The sequence below is a fragment of the Motacilla alba genome, chromosome 13, assembly GCF_015832195.1.
Source record: "Motacilla alba alba isolate MOTALB_02 chromosome 13, Motacilla_alba_V1.0_pri, whole genome shotgun sequence".
Lineage (NCBI taxonomy): Eukaryota > Metazoa > Chordata > Aves > Passeriformes > Motacillidae > Motacilla > Motacilla alba.
In genome coordinates, this window is record NC_052028.1 from 2,033,755 (window position 1) to 2,054,646 (window position 20,892).

The following is a 20,892-nucleotide window of genomic DNA, read 5'->3' on the forward strand; positions in this document are numbered from 1 at the left end:
GTTTAACAGCAGAGAGAACAGCAAGCCAGGCTCAGGCAGCTGCACTTGCCCCCTCTTTAATGCCTGTACTACCAAGCAGTGCCTGGGGAATTCACACACCAGGCATCAAAACTCTGGGAAGAGCACGGGAACAGCACAATGGGGAGTGGGCTGCTTTCCAGGATCTGCCTGTTTGATCACCAGGGAGATGTCAGGGCTGGGCACTGAACATATGAGAGCACTTTCTACTTCCATCCTTTAATAGTGTCACACAGGTTTGGATTAAAAACATCCCCCTTCATTTAACTTAAAACAGGATGAAAGAAACAGGGGGGAAAAAAATCTGCAAGAGCAGTTTTGTTGCAAATGTGGACACAGGCAAGTGGGGAAAACCAGCAGGAATTAAAATCCACAGAGCTTTTCCAGTTCTTTCAGCAGCAGCCTGCTCCTCAGCGAAATCTCTTTCCAAAGCCAGGGCTCAGCCCATGCTGTGGGACCCCCCCGTCACAACATGGGGCTCAGAGCAACCTGGTCCAGAGGAAGGTGTCCTTACCCATGGCAGGGGGTGGAAAAAGATGAGCTTGAAGGTCCCTTCCAAGCCAAACCATTCTGTGATTGAAGAGCAGCTGTGCCAGGGGCTGTCCTGGGCACCCAGGTCACACATCCTCAGCAGTGACATCGTGGCTCATGCACCAGAACTGACATGTGCCACTCGTTCAGCTCCCCACACACTCCGAGGCTGCCTTTCCCCTTGCCCTCTCTCTCCCCAGGCCACAGCTGCTGCTGTCTTTGGGCACTGGGAAGGGGACGGAGCTTGTGAAGAGATCCAGGCAGGGGCTGGGAGCTGGGCTGAGTGTCACTGTCCCACGACCTGAGGAAAGTCCCTGTCACTGAGCTGAGGGGGTCTGGGCTGCATCAGCTCTGTGCCTGAAGAGCCCCAGCACGATGCTAGAAGAGGGAGCAGCAGAGCCTGCTCTGATGGGGCTCATTTACTGGCTTCTCACAGCAAAACAATTACAGCAGCTGTGCTGCGCTTCTGCATTAGCAGGGCTTTTTTAATTGTCATTTGAACTAGAGCGGAAATGCTTAGAAAGATTTTCCTTGATTAAAATGTTGTCAGTGATGGGGAGCTCAACAGACCTCTGAGGAAACCATTCCAGCTATAGCTTTGCTTTAAAGTCCAAGGCCAGCTTCTACTATGAACACTTAATCTAATTACATCAAACCCTCACTCCATTCCAGCTTTATCAGCTGGAATAGCAAAGTTTAATCACTTCAACAAGTTGGCTATAGCAATCTCTTAATTTTCTGATAAGATAAATTGTTGAGCCAGACCCAGGGAAAGAGTCAGGCACAAGCAGCTGCTGCAGATGTTTAACTGCAAGCTCTGACACCAAAATCCAGCACCCACTACTCCCATGACACTGTTTTAAACTCCACGGGAGCTGCCCCAGTGGCCACCAGGAGTGACAAAGCACAGAGATACAGTGCCAGAGCCAGCCAGATGAGCAAGCACATCACCCAGATTTACTCCTGATTATTCAGAGTGTAACCCTCAGGTGTGCCACAAAAGATACAATCTTTTCACATATAAATTATCCTGGAGCCAGTCTGCTCACACACAGTAACCTCTGGTTGGGGTATTCACAGAGAAAGGTGGAATTCAGTTAAAGCTCCCTCTCTCAAGGAAGTTCATCCTCTGCAGGGGATCCCTGTCCATGAACCAGGAGAAAAGACGGGAGAGGCAGAGAACAACGTTTTGTTGTCAGTGGTCTCTCACTGTGGACCAAGACAAGCAGACCTTGCTGGGAGCAGGGCACTCACTGGGGAGGTCTCTGCTCTGCTGCTGGGGCCTCTCTTCTGACCTCACACACCCCACAGAGAGGTGGTGGAATCTCCCTCACTGGGGATATTCCAGAACTGTCTGGACACAATCCTGTGCTGTGAGCCCTGGGATGACCCTGCTGAGCAGGGAGGGGGGACCAGGTGAAGCTCTGTGGCTCCCTCCTCCTGACCCATCCTGCGGCTCTGCGAGCACGCCTCAGCAGCACAGAGCTCACGCTTCCATGACTGGTAAAGGGAGTGACTTCCAGTGGCCTCCATGAAGGGAGAGGCATTGAGATTTTTGACTCAGGAAGGAATTTACATGCTCAGAATCTGCTTTAGCAAAGAGGCCTTTCTCTGTGAAACCCATTGTCCAGTCCTTCAGCCGTCTCCCGACTTCACCTGGAGTTCCTTCCAGCTCCTGAGGTGCAGACACCAACCCCAGACACACCACTGCCAACAGCAGCTGTCACACCAGCTCCAAACTCAGCTGACACTGGAGCAGCCCTGTTTCTGACTCCATCAACGACACGGACACCCCCTCTCAGAGCTGCCACTCATGGACTTCCCAGCACTGAAAGTGGCACACCAAGAAAAGAAACCTTCCTCCCACAGATAAATGAAGAAAGAGTCACTCACCCACTTGTTCCAGGTCTCTGGGTCTGAGAGAAGCGCCAATCTGTGTTAGGCTGAGCTTGCTGCAAAGAAAAAGAAGAGTTTTAATACCTCCATTCTTGCCTTTGAAAATGAAAGCGAACTGATCCTGGATTATTTCAGTCTGGAATATCAGCATGTTCTGTCCAAGTGAAGCAAATCAATTAGAACAAAGAGAAAGCTCCCCCTCCCCCTTTCTTGAGTATTTCTGAAGCAGCATGAATACCAAAAAGCATGACAAAAACTGTTCAGAGAATAATCTTCCAAAGCAGCTCAGGAAACCAGGCTGTGAAAGAAATGAAGCATGAAATAAACTGATAAGGGCATGAATTCAGCAGGAGCAGTGGTACCACAGTAATGAGCTTGGAGGAGGAAGGGGGTGTGAGGGGGTGGCAGAGTTAATTGATACTGAGAAAGATGCTCTTAATACTCAAAGGTAAAATGGTAACAGACCTTCTAATCTCTCCTTCTTCTGTCCTTAAAAAGGCCTGCCTGAGATCTTGTTTTTATGCATGGTATTTGAATGACTTTTCCTAGCTGTTGTGGCCTTGGAGCACTACAATATTTTTCTGTCCACAGAAAAAAGAACAAACTTCCGACAGCAAGAGGAAAAAGCATTATTTGTTTAGGAGACACAATAACCTTCAGACACAGCAGCACACTTTGTAACCTCATTAATAAACCCCCCATATCACTCTCTGCCCGTGTTATTTTACAACCAGACAATGAACATTTTGTAAATAAGGAAGGACATGGAGCAAGCTTGTATATTCCTGTTTGAATCATGCCTTTGTGGAAAGCACTAAATAGCACAACTGTTTCTGTCGGGAAAACACACACACTTCCGAAAATCATGATCATCTTAATGAACTCCAGAGTGATGACATACTACCTGGAAAGGACAATGCTTCCCTCAGCTATTTTAGGAAGGAGCAGTTCGTAGTCCATACATAGTGGAACATCAGTTTTATAGGATTATTCTGCTTGTACATGCAATTACTAAGGAAAAGTGAAGACGAGTAGAGCTGACCTAGATTTTTATTTAGGAGATGTGCTCTCACTAATTTCTCTGCAGCTTTGATGATACTCATGAAAGAAGATATTAGAATAAATTACTCCCCTAAAATAGATGCCCCACTGGTCCCCACGCTGCATGCAAATGAAGCTGCTGAAAGACTTGCCCTCCAGATTTCAGATCCGCATTTTTGCACACGCTGACACACAATACTGCACAAGATAAACCCTTCCCAATATTTTGAATAGCCCTTCCATATTTTGAATTCCTGTTGTAATTACCATTTTCAAATTTAGGGCAGGCATTTGTGACACAAAATTACTTTACTTTTTATATCCCAAAGTTATAAAAGCTCCAGCTAAACACAGTCACCTGCATCTATATTTAGGCATCTGAGTACAAACAGCTCAAGTTTTCAAAGCATGCCGCTCCTCAGCCTCTGCAAGCCCAAGGGCACATAAGGTCACCAGGATCTTTGTGAATAACGTCTCTCCTGACATTTCAGTATTTTAGTGCTGAATACTGAATTCAGCTCCTCGCTCAACATGACCAAGCTGGAAAATGATCCTTTGCCGAGGCACAGTCAGTAATTAATAACACTTGGGGTTTGAGAAATGAGAAATTTCTACAAGGCACCTCTAAAACTGAGCAAAAGGAACACAGGCAGACTTTCCTTTCAGATAACCTCCTCCGCACCACAGCTCATGTGCCATGTAGGAAAAAATGGGTTGAACAGAACCAAGAAGTTAAACCCCCAGAAAACCTGTTCCTGACCACGCTAAGAATCACTTTAAATAGAAACAAGTACGAGTGGGGCCAAGGGGAAACTCCGCTGCTACAAACACAGAGTCTTTGATTCTGAAATGCTGCTCAGCCCCTTCCCCCACCTCCACGAAGCCGAGCCAAAACTTTCACCTGCCACCTCCCAGGAGACGACAGTGACACATGTTCCCTGAGGCCACCGTCTCAGGAGGAAGGACGGACAGAGAACAGCCAAGTGGCCTGGGTATGCCAAACTGTTGCACTCGGCAGAGAGGACAGTAAGAAGCAGCCATCTCTTACCCCATCGCAGGGACTCGCTAAGGTGCTGGTCACCTGCTCATAGGCAGCCACGGTCTCCGCAGTGCTAGAATGGCTGAAGGGCTTTACAAAGAGGAAATCGCTCTGCTCAGACATGGGCGAGAAACAAGAGGTGTAATTCTGTGCCTGGGAGGTCAAGCCCGCTCCTCCCACGTCCAGGTACTTGATGAAGCCATCTGGCTTCATCTGCCCTCGGAAATGGGAGGCGGGCTTGCGGCCAGTCCCTCGGCAGCAACCCGCGAAGGTCCAGCTGGCGCTGCCAGCTTTGAGACACCGGGCAGCCACCAGCCCGAACATCACGCAGGACACGAGGGAGATGGACACCAAGGAGATGATGAGGTAAAGAGTTAGGTTGGTATCCTCGGAAGAAGGCTGGGGGAGGTCCAAGGACTTGGAGAAGTCCTGCACGCTGCTTTCCTCCGGAGAAATGACTATTACCACGGAGGCCGAGAGGGACGGCGTGCCGTTGTCCCTCACTTCGACCACCAGCCTGTGGGAGTCTTCTGATTCCCTGAGAGCCTGTGCAAGCCTTATCTCTCCAGAGCGGCGTTCCACTTGGAAAGGCAAAGCCTCAGCAGACTCCTGCAGCTGGTAGGACAGCCAGGCATTATGGCCACTGTCAGCATCAACTGCTACAATTTTAGTTACCAGATAGCCAGGCTCTGCCAAGGCCGGGATGGCTTGGTGGAAGGCAGAGCCCTTGGGGACAGACGGGTAGACAATGTTGGGAGCATTGTCATTCTCGTCCAGGACAAACACATGGACCACAGCAGTGCTACTCAGAGCAGGAGACCCAGCATCCTTCACCTCCACCGGCACCTGGAACACCTTGTCCTGCTCGTAATCCAGAGCTCGCACGGTGTAGATGGTGCCGTTGTCCTGATCGATTCGGAAGTAGGTTGAGATAGGTGCATCCTGCATCCCATTGTCCAGGATGGAGTAAGACAGCTTGGCATTGCTACCCTCATCAGGATCCGATGCTGACACTGAAAAGACAGAAGTTCCAGGGAGGGAGTTTTCCTGAACGTGAGCTGTATCAAAAGGGCTGGAGAAATTCGGTGCGTTATCATTCACGTCAGCAATGCGGAGATAAAAGGTTTTTTGTGTGGCCCTCTGGGGGGACCCTGAATCCACAGCCCTCACTGTGATGTTGTATCCACTGGCCTTCTCCCGATCAAGGGGACCACTGGTGACCAGCGAGAAATGCTCTTTAAAAGATGACACTAGTTTAAATGGAAGCTCTTTTGCTATCTGCAGACGGACCTGCCCGTTGTCACCCGAATCGCTGTCCTTCACACCAATGAGGGCAATCACCGTGCCTGGGGCTGCATCCTCCTGCACTGGGCTGGAGACAGAGGTCAGCACGATCTCTGGGCTGTTATCGTTGATATCAATTAATTCCACTCGCAGGTGACAGTGGCCTTCCATGGCTGGGGATCCCTTGTCCCTGGCTCGAACCGCAATCTCGTAAGCACTGGATTCCTCATAATCCAGCGGGGCTTTGGTTCTGATCTCTCCTGTACGGGCATCTAAGGAGAACAGTTTGGTGAATTTACCAGGTGCGTTATTGCTGGTTTTGAAAGAATATTCCACGTCCCCGTTGGGACCTTCATCCAGGTCGGTGACATTCAGCTTGGTGACCAGAGTGCCCACTGGCACATTCTCCTCCAGAAGCACCTTGGATATGGGTGGGTCACAGACAGGAGGGTTGTCATTTGCATCCAAGACGTGGATGGTAACCCTGGCAGTGCCAGATTTCACGGGATTCCCTCCATCCAGGGCTGTCAGTGTTAGATGATGAACAGGCACTTTCTCTCTATCCAGTGCTTTTTCAAGTACGATCTCGGGCATTTTAACACCATCTCCTCTCACGTTGATGCTCAGGGCAAAATGCTTGCTGGGGCTGAGCTCATAGGTGGAGATGGAGTTGGAGCCCATATCTGGGTCTTCTGCTACCTCCAAGGGGAGCCGAGTCCCAGGGTTGGCTACCTCGGTGATCTCCAACACCACCTCTGGCTTGGGGAACTGGGGCGCGTTGTCGTTCACGTCGAGGACGTCCACCTCAACACGGTGGAGCTGGAGGGGATTCTCCATGACGAGTTGGAGGTGTAGAGAGCACGTGGGGCTCTGCCCACACAGTGCCTCCCGGTCCAGCCTGCTGTCCAGGAGCAGCACACCTGCCGCCAGGTCCACCTGGAAGTGCCGCTGCCCACCCTCGCTCACCAGGCGCAGGTTGCGGGCGGCCAGGCTCCGCACCTCCACCCCCAAGTCCTTGGCCAGGTCGCCCACAGAGAATCCCGGCTCGCGATCCTCGGGCACGGAGTAGTGGAGCTGGGCGCAGCTGGGAGCCGGCAGGCAGGAGAGGGCTGCGAGCAGCAGCGGGAGCTGCCATGGCAAACTCTGTCCCGCGAGCATCCCGTGCCGGGTGCGCGAACGGAGCAGCGCGGAGAGGAGCAGCGGCGGCTCCGCGCAGCCTCCCCCTCCTCCCCGCCCCCGCAGCCGGCCCCGGCAGCCGGAACCCCTGCGCCCCGGGGGGGTCCGAGCGGGTTGTGCAGGGAGGAAGCCGCCGCCGGAGCCGCCGGAGCCGGACAGGGAGGGATGGAGGAGGCGGGGGAGGGGGCGAGCGCAGCCCGGCCGGCTGAACCGCTTCTCGGTACGCAAAGACACACAAAGTCGGCGAGCGGAGGGGATGGACCGAGTGACAGTTTTACGTCTCTCCACAGCCCCCTCCTCCTCCGCCTCCTCCTTTTTCTCTCCCTCCTCCTCCCCTTCTCCATCTCACCGCCTTCCCCAAAATACGCACGGCGTGGCCCTCCCCTTCCCCCGCTGCCGCCACTCCGCCCCCACAGCGCCGGGAGGGCGCCGGGGACTCCCGGCAGCGGGGAACCCGCTCCGCCCCGCCCGGCTGCTGGCACCGGGCACCGGCGGACACCCCCTCCCCAAAGCCGGTCGGTTCGGTACCGAGCCCCGCGAACACCGGGGTTGTGTTCAGGCTGGAGACCACACCCCCGAGCTCACCTCTCTGCACAGGGTGGGATCCGCGGAGGGTTTCACAAACATGAACTCGCTGATATCCGAGACCGGCGAAAAGCAGGAGCGGTAACGAGGGGCGGGGGGTGCCGTTGCTGTCACCGGCACGCCCATCACAGTGTCCCCTTTCTTAGGCTCATAGTGCAAGTGCCCAAAGATGTGGCTGGGAGGAGGCTGAAGCGTGTTCACGCTCTCCACGCAGCAGCCCTGGTTGGCAGGTGCAGAGCCCCGCCGGAGGCACCGAATGCCCAGTGCTGCCAGTGCCACCAGCGAGACGGTGGAGATGAGCACCAGGGACACAATCAGGTAAAGCGTAATAGTGGGCAAGCCCCCACCATCAGCGGCCTGAGCCTCGGAGCCCTGCAGGGCCTCTGGACCCTTCTCCTCCACCAGCACCACCAGTGTGACAGCTGTGGAGAGCGGGGGCTCCCCGGCGTCCCGCACCACCACCAGCAGTTCGTGCTCAGAGGCGTCCGTCTCCTGCAGAGCCCGCATGATCCGGACCTCCCCGGAACGCAGGGCCACGCTGAAAAGCCCCAGGTCTGGGGCTTCCACGAGGTGGTAGGACAGCCAGGCATTGCGCCCCGAGTCCGCATCTATTGCCACCACCTTGGTGATGAGGGCAGGAGGGACGATGGAGGGGGAAATTCGGAACTGAGTAGCAGAGTCCTCCCCAGCCCTGGGGAAATGCACCCGTGGGGCGTTGTCGTTCTGGTCCACTACAAAAACATGAACCAGTGTTCTGTTCCTCAGGGCCGGGGAGCCACCATCAGAGACCTCCACGTGGAACTGGAGATAGGTGGTTTGCTCATAGTCAAAAGGGAATTTGGCGGTGACCTGCCCATTCGTGGGATGTATCGAGAGGTAGCGAGTAGGATCCAGGCCTGGATCTGTCCCACCAGCTCGCAGGATGGAGTAGGACAGGCGGGAATTCTGCTCCGAGTCAGGGTCGGCAGCAGAGACTGTAACCAGCACACTGCCCACTGGATTGTTTTCTGCCACCAGCACTTCATAGGACGCTTGCTCAAACTGGGGAGCGTTGTCATTGACATCTATCAGGGTGATTGGCAAGATGGTGTGGCGGGAGAGGGGGGGATTGCCCAGGTCCGAGGCAGAAACGGTGACATTGTAGTAGGCAACGTGCTCTCGGTCCAAACGGGTGCTGGTGAGCAGCGAGTACTGGTGCTCGTAGTCCTTACGCAGCTGGAAGGGAAGATCTGGAGACACGTGACACAGGACCTTGCCCTGCTCGCCAGAGTCCCTGTCTCTGACGTGTATCACAGCCACCACCGTGCCTGGCAGTGCATCCTCGCTCAGGGTGCTTGAGAAGGAGGTGAGAATGACCTCAGGGGCGTTGTCATTGACATCCGTGATCTCCACCACCACGCTGCAGTGCTCCTCCATCGTGGGCGACCCCATGTCCTTGGCCTCCACTTCGATCTCATACACTGTGGCCTCCTCAAAGTCCAAGTTGCCTTGGACACGAATCTCCCCAGTTTGCTCATCGATGGCAAAGATCTGGCGTAAGGCAGCTGAGTTGTGGCTACTGAGGGAGTAGCGGATGTCTCCGTTGGGTCCTTCGTCCACATCCGTGGCATTTAACTTCACCACGAGGGTGCCCAGCGGCGAGTTCTCCACCAAGCGTGCTCCGTATGATGGTCTGTCAAAGACCGGGTGGTTGTCATTGGCATCCAGGACCTGAATAGTGATGCGTATCTTGCTGGACTGAGGGGGAGAGCCCCCATCTTCAGCAGTCAGGACCAGGTAGTGGAAAGCTCTGAATTCCCGGTCCAGGGCCCGCTCCAGCACCAGCTCAGGGAACTTCCCACCATCGGTGCGGGCCTTCACATTGAGGTTGAAGTTGTCATTGGCACTCAGGTGATAGGTCTGCAAGGTGTTGGTGCCCACGTCGGGGTCCTGGGCTGGCTGGATGGGGAAGCGGGCACCCAGAGACGCCAGCTCGTAGATGCGCAAGGAAACCTCATCGCTGGGGAACACCGGGGGGTTGTCATTGATGTCCAGGATCTCCACCTCGATACGGTAAAACTCCACCGGGTTCTCGATGGCAAGTTTCAAGTGGAGGAAGCAGCGTGGGTTCTGCCCGCAGAGCTGCTCCCGGTCTATCCTCTCGCTGACCATAATAACGCCGGTGTTCACATTGACAGAGAAGTACTGGGAATCCGAATCCGACAGTACCTGCAGATTAGCTGCCGCCAGTTTAGCCACATCGGTGCCCAGGTCCTTGGCGATATTGCCCACAAAAGCACCCCGTGTGAGCTCCTCCGGGATGCTGTATCGGATCTGAGCAGATGAGCTGTGCAAGAACAAACAGAAGGAGAAGACACGCGGCAGCCCCAGGGACCGGCGCGCCTGCCCTGCCCTCGGCATCCTTGCCGGGTGGCCGGCCGGGGAGCGATGCCCTCGGCGCCGGGGGCCGCGCTCAGCGCTCGCCGCTCCCATTCATTGTTTGGGGCGGACGCGGCTCGACGGGGCGGGGGGAGCGCTGCGCGCAGCCGCGCCGCCATTGGCTGCGGGCGCGGCGGCGCCGCTCCAATCGCCGCGCTGCTTCCCCCGGACAGCAACACCGGCGCCAATCACGGCCCGCGCGCCGCCGCCGCGCGCCGCGAACCGGCGCGGCCGCTCCGCGCCCCCCGCGGGGACCGCGCCGTCGGAGCGCCCGGCGCTGCCGCCGGACCCGCCCCGGCATCGCCGCTCACCTGGCCGCGCTCCCGCAGCGTGCCGGCCGCGGGCAGGAAAGCCCCGCTTGCCCTCGGCAGGGTGGCGGGGGTCGGGCAGGGCCGCAGGAAGGTGAAGTCGCTCCGCTCGGAGCCGGGGGAGAAGCAGGTGCTGTAGCACTGGGACGGGGAGTCGGTGGGTCGCAGCGTGACCTCCATGTACTTAAGGGTGCCGTCGGAGCTGAGCTGGAGCTTGGGGCTGGAGTGCTTGCAGAAGTCCCGGGAGGGCGACTCGCTGAGCCAGCAGCAGCAGTAGGGTGAGACGGCGGCGCGGCCCCGGCGCCGGAGGCACCGGGCGGCCAGGAGGGTGACGGTGGCCAGTGCCACCGTGCTAATGGCTGCCAGAGCGATGATCAGGTAGAAGGTCAGGTCCGGCTTCTCCTTGGCACCAGCCAGGAAATCCTGAGGCTTGAAGCTCTCATCCGGGGCCGCCTCCTCCAGGGCCACAGTGATGGTGGCGGTGGTGGAGAGCGGAGGGTCACCGTTGTCCGTCACCAGGACAACGAGCTGCTGCACTGCCATGTCGCTGTCCTGGAAGGCACGCGCCGTCCGCACCTCCCCGGTGTACAGCGACACATGGAACAAGGAGGGGTCGGTGGACTGTGGCAACAGTCGGTACGAGAGCCAGGCATTGTGCCCAGCATCTGCATCCACTGCTGTCACCTTGGCCACCAGGTAGCCCGGTGGGGCAGACAGTGGGACCCTCTGGGGTGCCGGCACATCGCTGTCACTGGCAGGGTGCAGGATGGTGGGGGCGTGGTCATTCTGGTCCAGCACAAAGATGTAGACAGTAACATTGGCATAGAGAGGGGGGGACCCCGAGTCCCTCACGAGCACTGACACTGGCAGAACCTGCAGCAGCTCGAAGTCGAAGGTGCTCTGAGCATAGAGATTACCATTGTCAGGGTTGATGTGGACAAAGGAAGAGATGGGGGCATCCTGCACTTGGCCACTCTCTATGGAGTAAACAAGCCGGGAATTATCCCCATCGTCAGGGTCTGAGGCAGAGACGGTGCACAGCAGGGAGCCAGGCGGGTTGTTCTCCTGGAGAAAGGCATCGTAGGAGGGTTGCGAGAAGCGTGGGGGGTTGTCATTCACATCAGATATATTGAGGAGCAGCGTGAGTGTGGTGGTGAGGGCAGGAGAACCACCATCCTGGGCAATCAGCTCCACTGCGTACTGTGAGGTAGACTCTCGGTCCAGGCTCTTCTGGGTGACCAGGGAGAAGTGGTTCTGAAGGGACCTGATGGCAAAAGGCACATTGGGGGAGATCTCCAAACTCACATCCCCATTGGCCCCCGAGTCTCGGTCCCGTACATTGAAGAGCCCCACGACAGTCTCGGGTGGGGTGTCTTCTGGCACCGGATTCAACAGGGAGGTGAGCAGCACCTCCGGGGGGTTGTCATTGGCATCCTCCACTTGTACCTGCAGCACACAATTGCCCTCCATCTCCGGGACCCCTCCGTCGTGGGCTCTCACATAGATCTCGTAGAAACGTGATTCCTCAAAGTCCAGGGCCCCGCTCACCCGGACCTCACCAGAGCGGGGATCCAGGGCAAAGAGCCTCCGCACCGAGTCGGAGGTGTGAACCCCGAAGGAGTACTGTGTCTCCCCGTTGGGACCCTCATCGGGGTCAGACGCGTTGACCCGGAGGAGCACAGCCCCCACAGGTGTGTTCTCCGGGACTTTCACCTTGTATGTGGTGCGGTCAAAGGCGGGTGCGTTGTCATTGACATCCAGGACCTGCACCGTTATCTGCGCCGTGCCCGAGCGCGCCGGGCTTCCCCCGTCCACGGCAGTCAGCACCAGCTGCACCTCTGGCTGCTCTTCCCGGTCCAGGGCACGCTCCAGCACTAGCTCCGGGAAGAGTTTGCCATCCGGCTGCTGCTTGACGTCCAGGGAGAAGTGGGAGTTGGGGCTCAGCCGGTAGGAGCTCACAGCGTTGGTGCCCACGTCGGGGTCCTGCGCGCTCTCCAGGGGGAAGCGCGCGGCCACCGTGGCAGACTCGGCGATGCGCAGGGTGCGGTGAGCGGTGGGGAAGCTCGGGGAGTTGTCATTCAGATCCAGGATCTCCACTTCCAGGCGGAAGAGCTGCAGGGGGTTCTCTGTCACCACCTGCACCGACAGCACGCAGCTGGCAGCTGCTCCGCACAGACGCTCGCGGTCCAGCCGCTGGCTCACCACCAGCGCGCCGCTGTCCAGGCGCACGGTGAAGTAGCGCAAGCTCTCCTCTGAGCCCAGGCGCAGCCTGCGACCCGGCAGCTCCTCCACCTTCAAGCCCAGGTCCCGGGCCACGTTCCCCACCACGGTTCCCAACTCTGACTCCTCAACCACCGAGTAGCGGATCTGCCCGGAGACCCGGCCCCAGCCGCAGAGCAAAAACAAACTCAGTACTTGCCATTTCCAGGCGGGTCGCTGGAGGCTGGCACTCTCCATGTCCGTGCGCATCCGGCCCGGGACACGGCAGGCACTGAGGAACTGCGAATAAATCCCTGGGTCTCTCTTGCACGGCTTAGAAAACAGCTCCGGGGCTCCGGCAGGCTGCGGCTCCAACTGTCAGCCTCCAAGCAGAGGGGGTGGGCTGGGGGAGGGGAACTGAATCACAGCCCCAGCGCGGAGGTGGGAGGGGGGGTGGGGGAGAAGCAGATTTTCCCCCCCTCGCTTCAGATCAGCGCCCAATTGGCCGAGAGCTCCATCCCCTCTCGGCCGGCAGTGGCTCCGGAGGTGCGGGAAGCGGGGCCTGAGCCGGCAACAGCGGGGCTGCCACCCCCGGCCTCCCCTCTGCCAGCCTGACTCACTTGCTCCGACAGCTCGCTTTGCGTTCACAGGGAAACTGCACGTCCTGGCAGCCTGGAAGCAAGGTACAAGCCCTCCCTGTGTGCTCCCCCTCCACAATGGTGGCTTCACATCATGCCCACAGACAAAGGGCAGCTGTCATGAACGCAGGCCAAAGGACTTTTCATGCCGGATGAAAAGGTGCTTGTTAGAGCCCCGAGGTGCCAGGGGCTCTTCTCTCACCCCTCTTCTCCCCCTCAGCTACTGCTTTGGCTGCTGCCTGCACCTCATGATTGCCTCTCTGAGTGAGGCATCCCTGCCACCAGTACCACCACTGGCCAGGAGACCTTGCACTGGGAGGGGGACACCCACCCTGCCAGCCCACCGTGGGAGTGACTGGCTGAAGGTGCAAAAGCAAAGGCAGGTGAGCCATTCAAAGCCAAAATACAATTGCTCCCAATGTACACCTGACTGGAAGCCACCTCCTCACCCTGGGGCAAGGAAGGGGTCAGTCTTCACAGTACCCAAATCACTGCAAACACACAGAGCCAGACAATAAGGCCACCAGATCACCACAGGATCACAACACCAGGTCAGCATCTTGGTCTGGGAAGGAAGCCCAAGCCTCCCACCTGGCAGACACACACAGATACTCTGTGGCAGGTACAGCTTTGCAATCAGTCTCCTGAGGGCAGAAGCAGGGGTCTTAGGCTCCCCGGGGGGAGCACAGTAATTTCCTGCTCTCCCTGTCACAGACGATATTGGCAAGCTGCAGACTTTTAGTTCCATTCACATCCCTGCAGAAGTCTTGTGCAGTCAGAGTCACAGAATAGCCTGGGTTGGAAGGGACCTTATAAATCATCTCATTGTGACCTCCTGCCGGCGGCAGGGACACCTTTCACTAGACCAGGTTGCTCAGAGTTCAATCCAGCCCAGCCTTGAACATTCCCAGGGATGCGGCAGCCACAGCTTCTCTGCGTAGCCTGTACCAGTGCCTCACCACCCTCACAGGGAGGAATTTTTATACCTGTTATCTAATCTAAACCTTCTGTCAGTTAAAACCATTCCCTCTTGTCCTGTCACCACATGCTTTTTTAGAGTCCCTGTCCGCCTTCCGTCCTTGGTGCACTGAAGGCCACCCTGCCCCTCCCTTGGGTGCACACAGATCCTGGGGCTGGCGGCTGCAGTGGTGTGTGTGCCTGCCTGGGATCCTGCCTGTCCCCACCACCTGGGCACCAGAGGGACCTGGGGAATAGGTGGGAGAGGCTGCGGGCACCCGTGCAGTTACGGGGGATGGTGATGGGGACAGCATCCTTCTGCCGAGAGCAGGGACGGCGAAGGTGCTGCAGTCCGGGGACCTCCCTCCCGTCTGCAGCACCTCCCTGCCTATTCTAAGAGCCGTGAGGCGGGACCACCCTGCTGCCCGTCAGGGAGAGACACCGGGAGGAACCTTATGAATGGTGAGAACACTGCCCGGGTCCCACCCACCGCCGGCTCCGGAGGAGCGGGGAGGCGTCCTTAAAGAGACAATGCAGAAAAACATTGGACAAGGGATTCCCCAGCACACAGAGACCAATTCCTTCTTGTACATACTCATTCCCCCAGGGCTCCTGACGGTGCCACCAGCAGGAAGCTGTCACGGTAACCTTGGCTCTGGAATGTGCCCTGTCCCCATCCCAGGCTGAGCCCCAGACAGTGCAGCTGGGTGTCAGACACAGCTTTCTGCTGGCAATACAGGGTGCTGCACCCCTGGGGATGCGTTTGGTGCTGCTGCAGTGTCTCAGCAGAAGCCTCTGCAAAGCCCACAGAGCCTGGGAGAAACCACTCAGTGCCCTGAGATGGCTCAGCCACCAAGGACCTGGAGCAAGGGCTTTACGCGGGGATCCTGCTGCCGTTTGGGCCTGTCAGAGCTTGGGATGGGGACTGTGGGACAAAGCAGGGAGGCTATGGGGTGTCTAGGATGGAGAAGGAGATGTTCCTTATTCCACAGGGCCAGAGCTCACTCTATGGAGAGGCACCAAGCCAGACAACCCAGGGATGACTGGAGATCCTGCAGGTAGGATCCCTCATGGCAGGACACGCTACCTGCTAGAGACTGGGCCAGCACCCTTCCCCCTGCATCCCTTTTGGGGGGTGGCTGTGCCCTGCAGAGCAAGGAGGTGTAAAGCCTTTGCAGGCTTGACACAGTCTGTTGTCACCACAAAGACTGAAAATCCAGGGCCCAGAGCCAGCCCAGCTGATTTCTCACTGCCAGTGCCTTTCCAGTGCAGTACTGGAGAGTAGGGGGGAGTCATGGCTCAGGCTCTGGCTTGCTGCCCTCCTTCCACCCCCACTCTCAAATCATTTATTGCCCTCACCCCCAAAGGCATCTTGTCAGGACGTTTAGGTGGAGGGGACATCCTTGTCCCCAGCCATAGCCCAGCCCACACAATGCAGAGGAACACTTGCTGCTGCAGCTGCTGCAGCCATTCTCACCTGCCACAAATCAGAAGTGCTGAGTCTGAGCAGTGACGCAAGCAGGGGAAAAAATAAAAAGGCATAAAATAATTCTGAGAGGTTTCTGCCTCCGTCTGTGATTTGGCCACACTGAGCAGGCAGCACACGCAGCCTCACAGCCATGAACAGCTTCCGCTGCACCTCACTTCCTTCTGCTCTGAGGAACCAGTCACTCCTACCCACTGCCTCCCAGGAAGGACAAATTACCAGCACCAACGACCTTGGAAAATCCATCAGATCCACACTCCCCCTCCACTGGACCCACTACCTGGCCTCATCTCTGAAGACTGAAGCATTCCTGTAATTGAAAGCTTTCAAATTAAGCAGCACAATTCTCATCGGAGGAGAAGCACAGAAGCTGCTGCTATGCGCAAACCTTCCAGCCTGCAGTCAGGACACCAGACATCAACCAGAGACAGCATTTACAAATCATGCAGAGCTTGAAACGGGGTTTTTGAACAACATCTGAGTGGACGACTCACCACCCTTCTCAGAGCCAAAGGCCAGCTCAGCAGAGCCCTGCAACAATTGGGGCATCCTGCAATCCCACCCCCTCCCCCAAAGCGAACATCAGCACAGAACTTCCATGGACATAAAACCGGAACCATTCAGGAGCCAAACGTGAGGAACGGCACAGATGGAAGGGACTGCTCTATGACCATGGTCTGTCAGAGGAGCCAGCATCATCCTTCAGCTTTGCGTGCTGCACTGCGAGAGGCGACACGCCGATCCCCAGCTCCCAGCCCATCTGCACCCCCAGCTCTCCAGCCCCCACCAAGTCACGACGCACAGAAATTACATTCCCCCGCAGTGCAAGTGCTCCCCTTGGCTCTCCTTTTGCAAAGGGAAGGAAATACCATTAACAACAAACTTCGTGCCAAGGATTAACAAGTGGTTTCAAGCTGACCTCAGCCTCCACCGGTTACTCATGCAAGGCGTACCCAAAACTGCCCCCAAAAGACGTATGATTGCCAGCATGGGGAAACTGACTCACTTGATCCTGCTCGTCACAGTGCAAAAGTCATCAGCCCTCAGGATGGCCCATTTGACTCCAAAGAACACCTGTTCAGCTGTAGCTGAACTCTTCAGGGTCGTGGCGCGAGTGGATGTCCCTCCCAACCCCAACACGCAACCACACGCGGACGGCACAAACGAACCGCGGCTCTGCCCAGCGCTGGGACACGCCAAGGAAGGAGCTACGTTACCTCAGCAGGTGTGGGGAGCCGGCTGGCGGTGCCCACAATCTGGTGGTACAGCCCTGGCTCCCCATTCCTTATGGTGCCCTGGCGGCTCCCCAAGGGGCTGGAAGTGAAGGGCTTTTTACACAGGAGATCACTCTGGCGAGAGTCTGTGGTGAGATAGACCTGGTGGTAGAAGCTGGGTGGCGTGAAGCCGCCCCTCACGGCATCAATGTGGTGGAAGGGCCCTGGTGTCCTGTACGTGGTGCTCCTGGAGCTGTTGTACAGCTCCCTTGACTGCCTCCACTTGTAGCACTTGAAGATGCCCACGGACAACATGGTGATGAAGAAGGCTGCTGACACCAAAATCACAGCCAGGATGAGATAGAAAGTCACATGTCTCCTGGGATCATTGGCAGGTGCCACATCAGTGAGGTCAGTGAGCACCTCCTTGACCATCTCAGCCACAGAGATGGAGATGGTGGCACTGGTGGACAGCACAGGCTCCCCATGGTCTTTCAGCAGGATGACCAAGGTGTGCTCGGGAGCGTCATCCTCGCGGAGCTGGCGGGCCGTGAAGATCTCCCCGTTGTGCAGCCCAACCGAGAAGAGGCTGGGGTCAGTGGCCTGCAGCAGGGTATAGGAGATCCAGGCATTGTACCCTGCATCCGCATCCACCGCCACCACCTTGGTGACCATGTGGCTGGCGGGAGTGCCTGGTGCCACCACATCGGTGTAGGTGGCGGTGGTGTTGGGGTGAGGGTACAGCACCGTTGGGGCATTGTCATTGAGGTCAGTGACAAACACACTGACTGAGACATTAGTGGCCAGAGGCGGAAAGCCGCCGTCCTGGACCTGCACCATCATGTTGAACTCCACCTGGTCCTCATGGTCCAGGGAGGTGAGCAGGTAGAGGGTGCCATTCTCCCGGTTGATGGAGAAGAGGTGGCCAAAAGTGGTGTCACCCTGCAAAAGGGTATAGGAGAGGTGGGCATTGCGCCCGAGGTCTGGATCCGTGGCACTCACGTTAAGGATGGGGATGCCAGGCATGTTGTTCTCCAGAACATAGACATCATAGGAGTCCTGGGATGACCTGGGAGCGTTGTCATTGACATCTGACACCTGCACCAGGATGTGTTTTACTGCAGACAAGGGTGGTGAGCCCGAGTCCTTGGCTGTGATAGTGATGTTATACTCTGCTGCCTTTTCCCGGTCCAGAGCTCCTTCTGTTTTCAATGTGTAGTAATTTTTGAGGGAGGAGCTGAGCATGAACGGGATCCCAGGGGAAATAAAACAGTTCACCAGGCCATTGTCATGGGAGTCCAAGTCTGTTACACTCAGCAGAGCTACGACCGTCCCTGGGGCTGCGTCTTCAGGCACAGGGCTGTAGACAGAAGTCACTGTCACCTCTGGAGCATTGTCATTCACATCCACGACTTCCACCAGCACTTTGCAATGAGCCACACCAGGAACAACTCCCTTGTCTTTAGCCTGTAAGTAAATCTCGTACAACTTTGTTTCCTCATAGTCCAGCTGTCCCTTGACCCTCAACTCCCCTGTGGCTGAGTCCAGAGCAAAGAGTTCTCGTACCTTGGCGGGGGTGTGGCTGCTGAAGGAGTAGACGATGTCTCCATTGGGCCCATCATCCAGGTCGTACGCACTGATCCTGGCGACCAGGGTACCGCTGGGCGTGTTCTCCCTCACACTCGCCTTATAGGTGGACTGGTTGAAGACCGGGGCATTATCGTTGGCATCTACAACGTCAATGTGGATCTGCACGTGGGCCGACCGTGGCGGGCTGCCTCCATCCAGCGCAGTCAAGACCAAATTCAGCTCCCTTTGCTCCTCCCTGTCCAGCTCCTTCTCTAACACCAATTCCGCGTACTTGCTGCCATCCACCCTCGTCTGCACGTCGAGCGCAAAGTTCGGGTTGGCGCTGAGCTGGTAGGTCTGCAAAGAGTTAATTCCCACATCGGGATCTTGCGCGCTCTCTAGCGGGAAGCGCGCTCCGGCAGCCACCGACTCACTGATTTCCAGCCTCGCCTGGCTGCTGGGAAAAACCGGGTCGTTGTCATTGATGTCCTGGATTTCCACGGTGCCGCTGTACAGCTCGAGCGGGTTTTCCACCACGATCTCAAAGCTGAGGGAGCAGGGAGAGAGCGCGCCGCAAAGCTCCTCCCGGTCTATCCTCTCGTTCACCAGCAGCGCCCCGCTCGTCAGATCCACCCCGAAGTACTTCTTGTTGCCGCCGGACACCACCCGCAATCGGCGCCCCGGCAGCCGCCCGAGGTCCAGCGCCAGGTCGGCTACCACGTTCCCCACCGCGGAGCCTCTCCGCGCCTCCTCGGGGATCGCATAGCGAATCGCGGCGGAAACCCAGTCGGAAACGCCGAACAAAAGCAAGAGGCTCAGTACCTGCCCCGTCGTCACCCCGCGGCTCCTCACAGCAACGCCGTTCATCGCACAGGACGGCCGCGCTCTCCGCTTCGCCCCCCGCCCCGGCTAGAAACTCTCAGCTCGCCCCGTCATGCCGCTGCCCAGCGGCCCCAGGAAGCGGCGGCGGCGGCGGGGAGCCGGGCATTGCTCGGCGGGCTCGGCGGTGACTCACTCGCAGAGTCTCTCTGAGACCGTCTGCGCCTCATCCCGGCTCCGAGCGGGGCCGGGCCGCCAGTTCCCCCCCGCTCCATCATTGGCCGACAGCGGCGCTCAGAGTCCCGGCCAATAACTGCACAGCGCGCAGCGAGCCCGGGCCGAGCCCCGCCGAGCCCCGCCGAGCCCCGCCGAGCCGCAGGGAGCGCGGCCACCTCGGCCCCAGGACACGGGGCTCGAGCGGGCAGGGCCTGCAGGGAGAGCGCAGCCCTGCGAGAGACCCCGCCACAGAAACAGCCAGGCGGGGGGAGCGCTGGCAGAGGCCGGGTAAACCGGGCACAGGGACTGCGTGTGTGGACAAGAAGCTGTAAAAGTCGACAGAGTGACGCCAAAAGGGGCGATACGGAGACGTGGGGTGTTTGGGGTGCGTCCCGGGAACACCTCGCTGGAATGAGGCAGCGGGAGTAAGAAAGGGAGGTGGAGAGGGCGGGAGGGTCCTCCGGGGTACGCAGGGTGCCAGGGAGAGCCAGCACCGGCACGACGCGCCAGCTCCCAGTGTTTCTCAGGACCTTCAGGATGCCGGTCCTCCCACCCAAGTGCTTGGCCAGCCCCTTCCGGGGAGGAAGCCCCTTTCAAGACGTCGGGACGTCGCTGCTCAGTATGCCACCAAAGCAGCGTGGCCGGCAAAGCGACATTGATTTCGTGCTGCCGCGTTATAAGCAGCTCCTCCGGCCGCAACACTGAGTCTCGCCGCGGGGCGGCTCCCGCCGCTGGATTTTCAGGAGCATCGCCCCTCCCGCGGGATCCCCACTGCCACCACTATCCCAGCAGGCTTCGTCCCCGACAAACCGCAGAAATCTCGGTTTAATATGCCCTCCTACTCTCGCAGTCTCCCAGGCTGCTCCCCGGTACTTTTTTCCACCAGCTGGACTCAGGGCAATCACACTCTGCGACCCGCGGTGCCGGTTCACCGGGGTGGGAGCGGATCCCGTTCCCGCGCAGCAACAGCCCGGCAGGTCACAGCACCGGCGGTGCCTGGTCGAAAACTTGCCTTTGGGTTGTTGTTACTGTCATTAACAACTCGTGCTACGTCGGCTTTTCCGATTTTTCCCAATTTTTACGCACACATAAGGATAAAATTACCGAAATCCCGGCATTCGTCGTCTGCCACCCGCAGAACTGCCCGGTTCTCACGGGGTAATTAAAAGGGGACGAGGATGCTTGATAAGGGAGCGTCAGGCACCCTGCGAAAACCCAGCTGTGACACAGCGCCCAGGTGGCATCCCACAGCCGGCACTGATAAGGAAGACAAAAACCGGACTAGAAATCAGCGGCCACGCGTTCATTCGCTCATGGAGGCTCCCAAAGCCTTGCAGAACTGGCTCGGAAACTTGCGGCGGGTTAATTGTTACCCCGCTAATCGTGGGGCTGAGCTCGTAGGGGCTGCAAGCCACCCGCACCAGCGCTGGACAGCGACATTCGCCAGAGCGAGAGGGATCTCGACTCTGCCCGCGTGTCCTCGCCCCGCACAATCCTA

The 20,892-nt window shown here is 57.7% G+C and overlaps 1 protein-coding gene across 1 annotated transcript in view; it reads right to left on the minus strand.

Moving 5' to 3' along the window:
- LOC119706656 (protocadherin gamma-A6-like) overlaps positions 1-20,892 on the minus strand; it is a 206,834-nt gene that overhangs the window by 18,237 nt on the left and 167,705 nt on the right. The window contains exon 3 of the mRNA XM_038150573.1: positions 2,443-2,501. Within this exon, the coding sequence (XP_038006501.1) occupies positions 2,443-2,501 (59 nt within the window). The remainder of the gene's footprint in view (positions 1-2,442; positions 2,502-20,892) is intronic.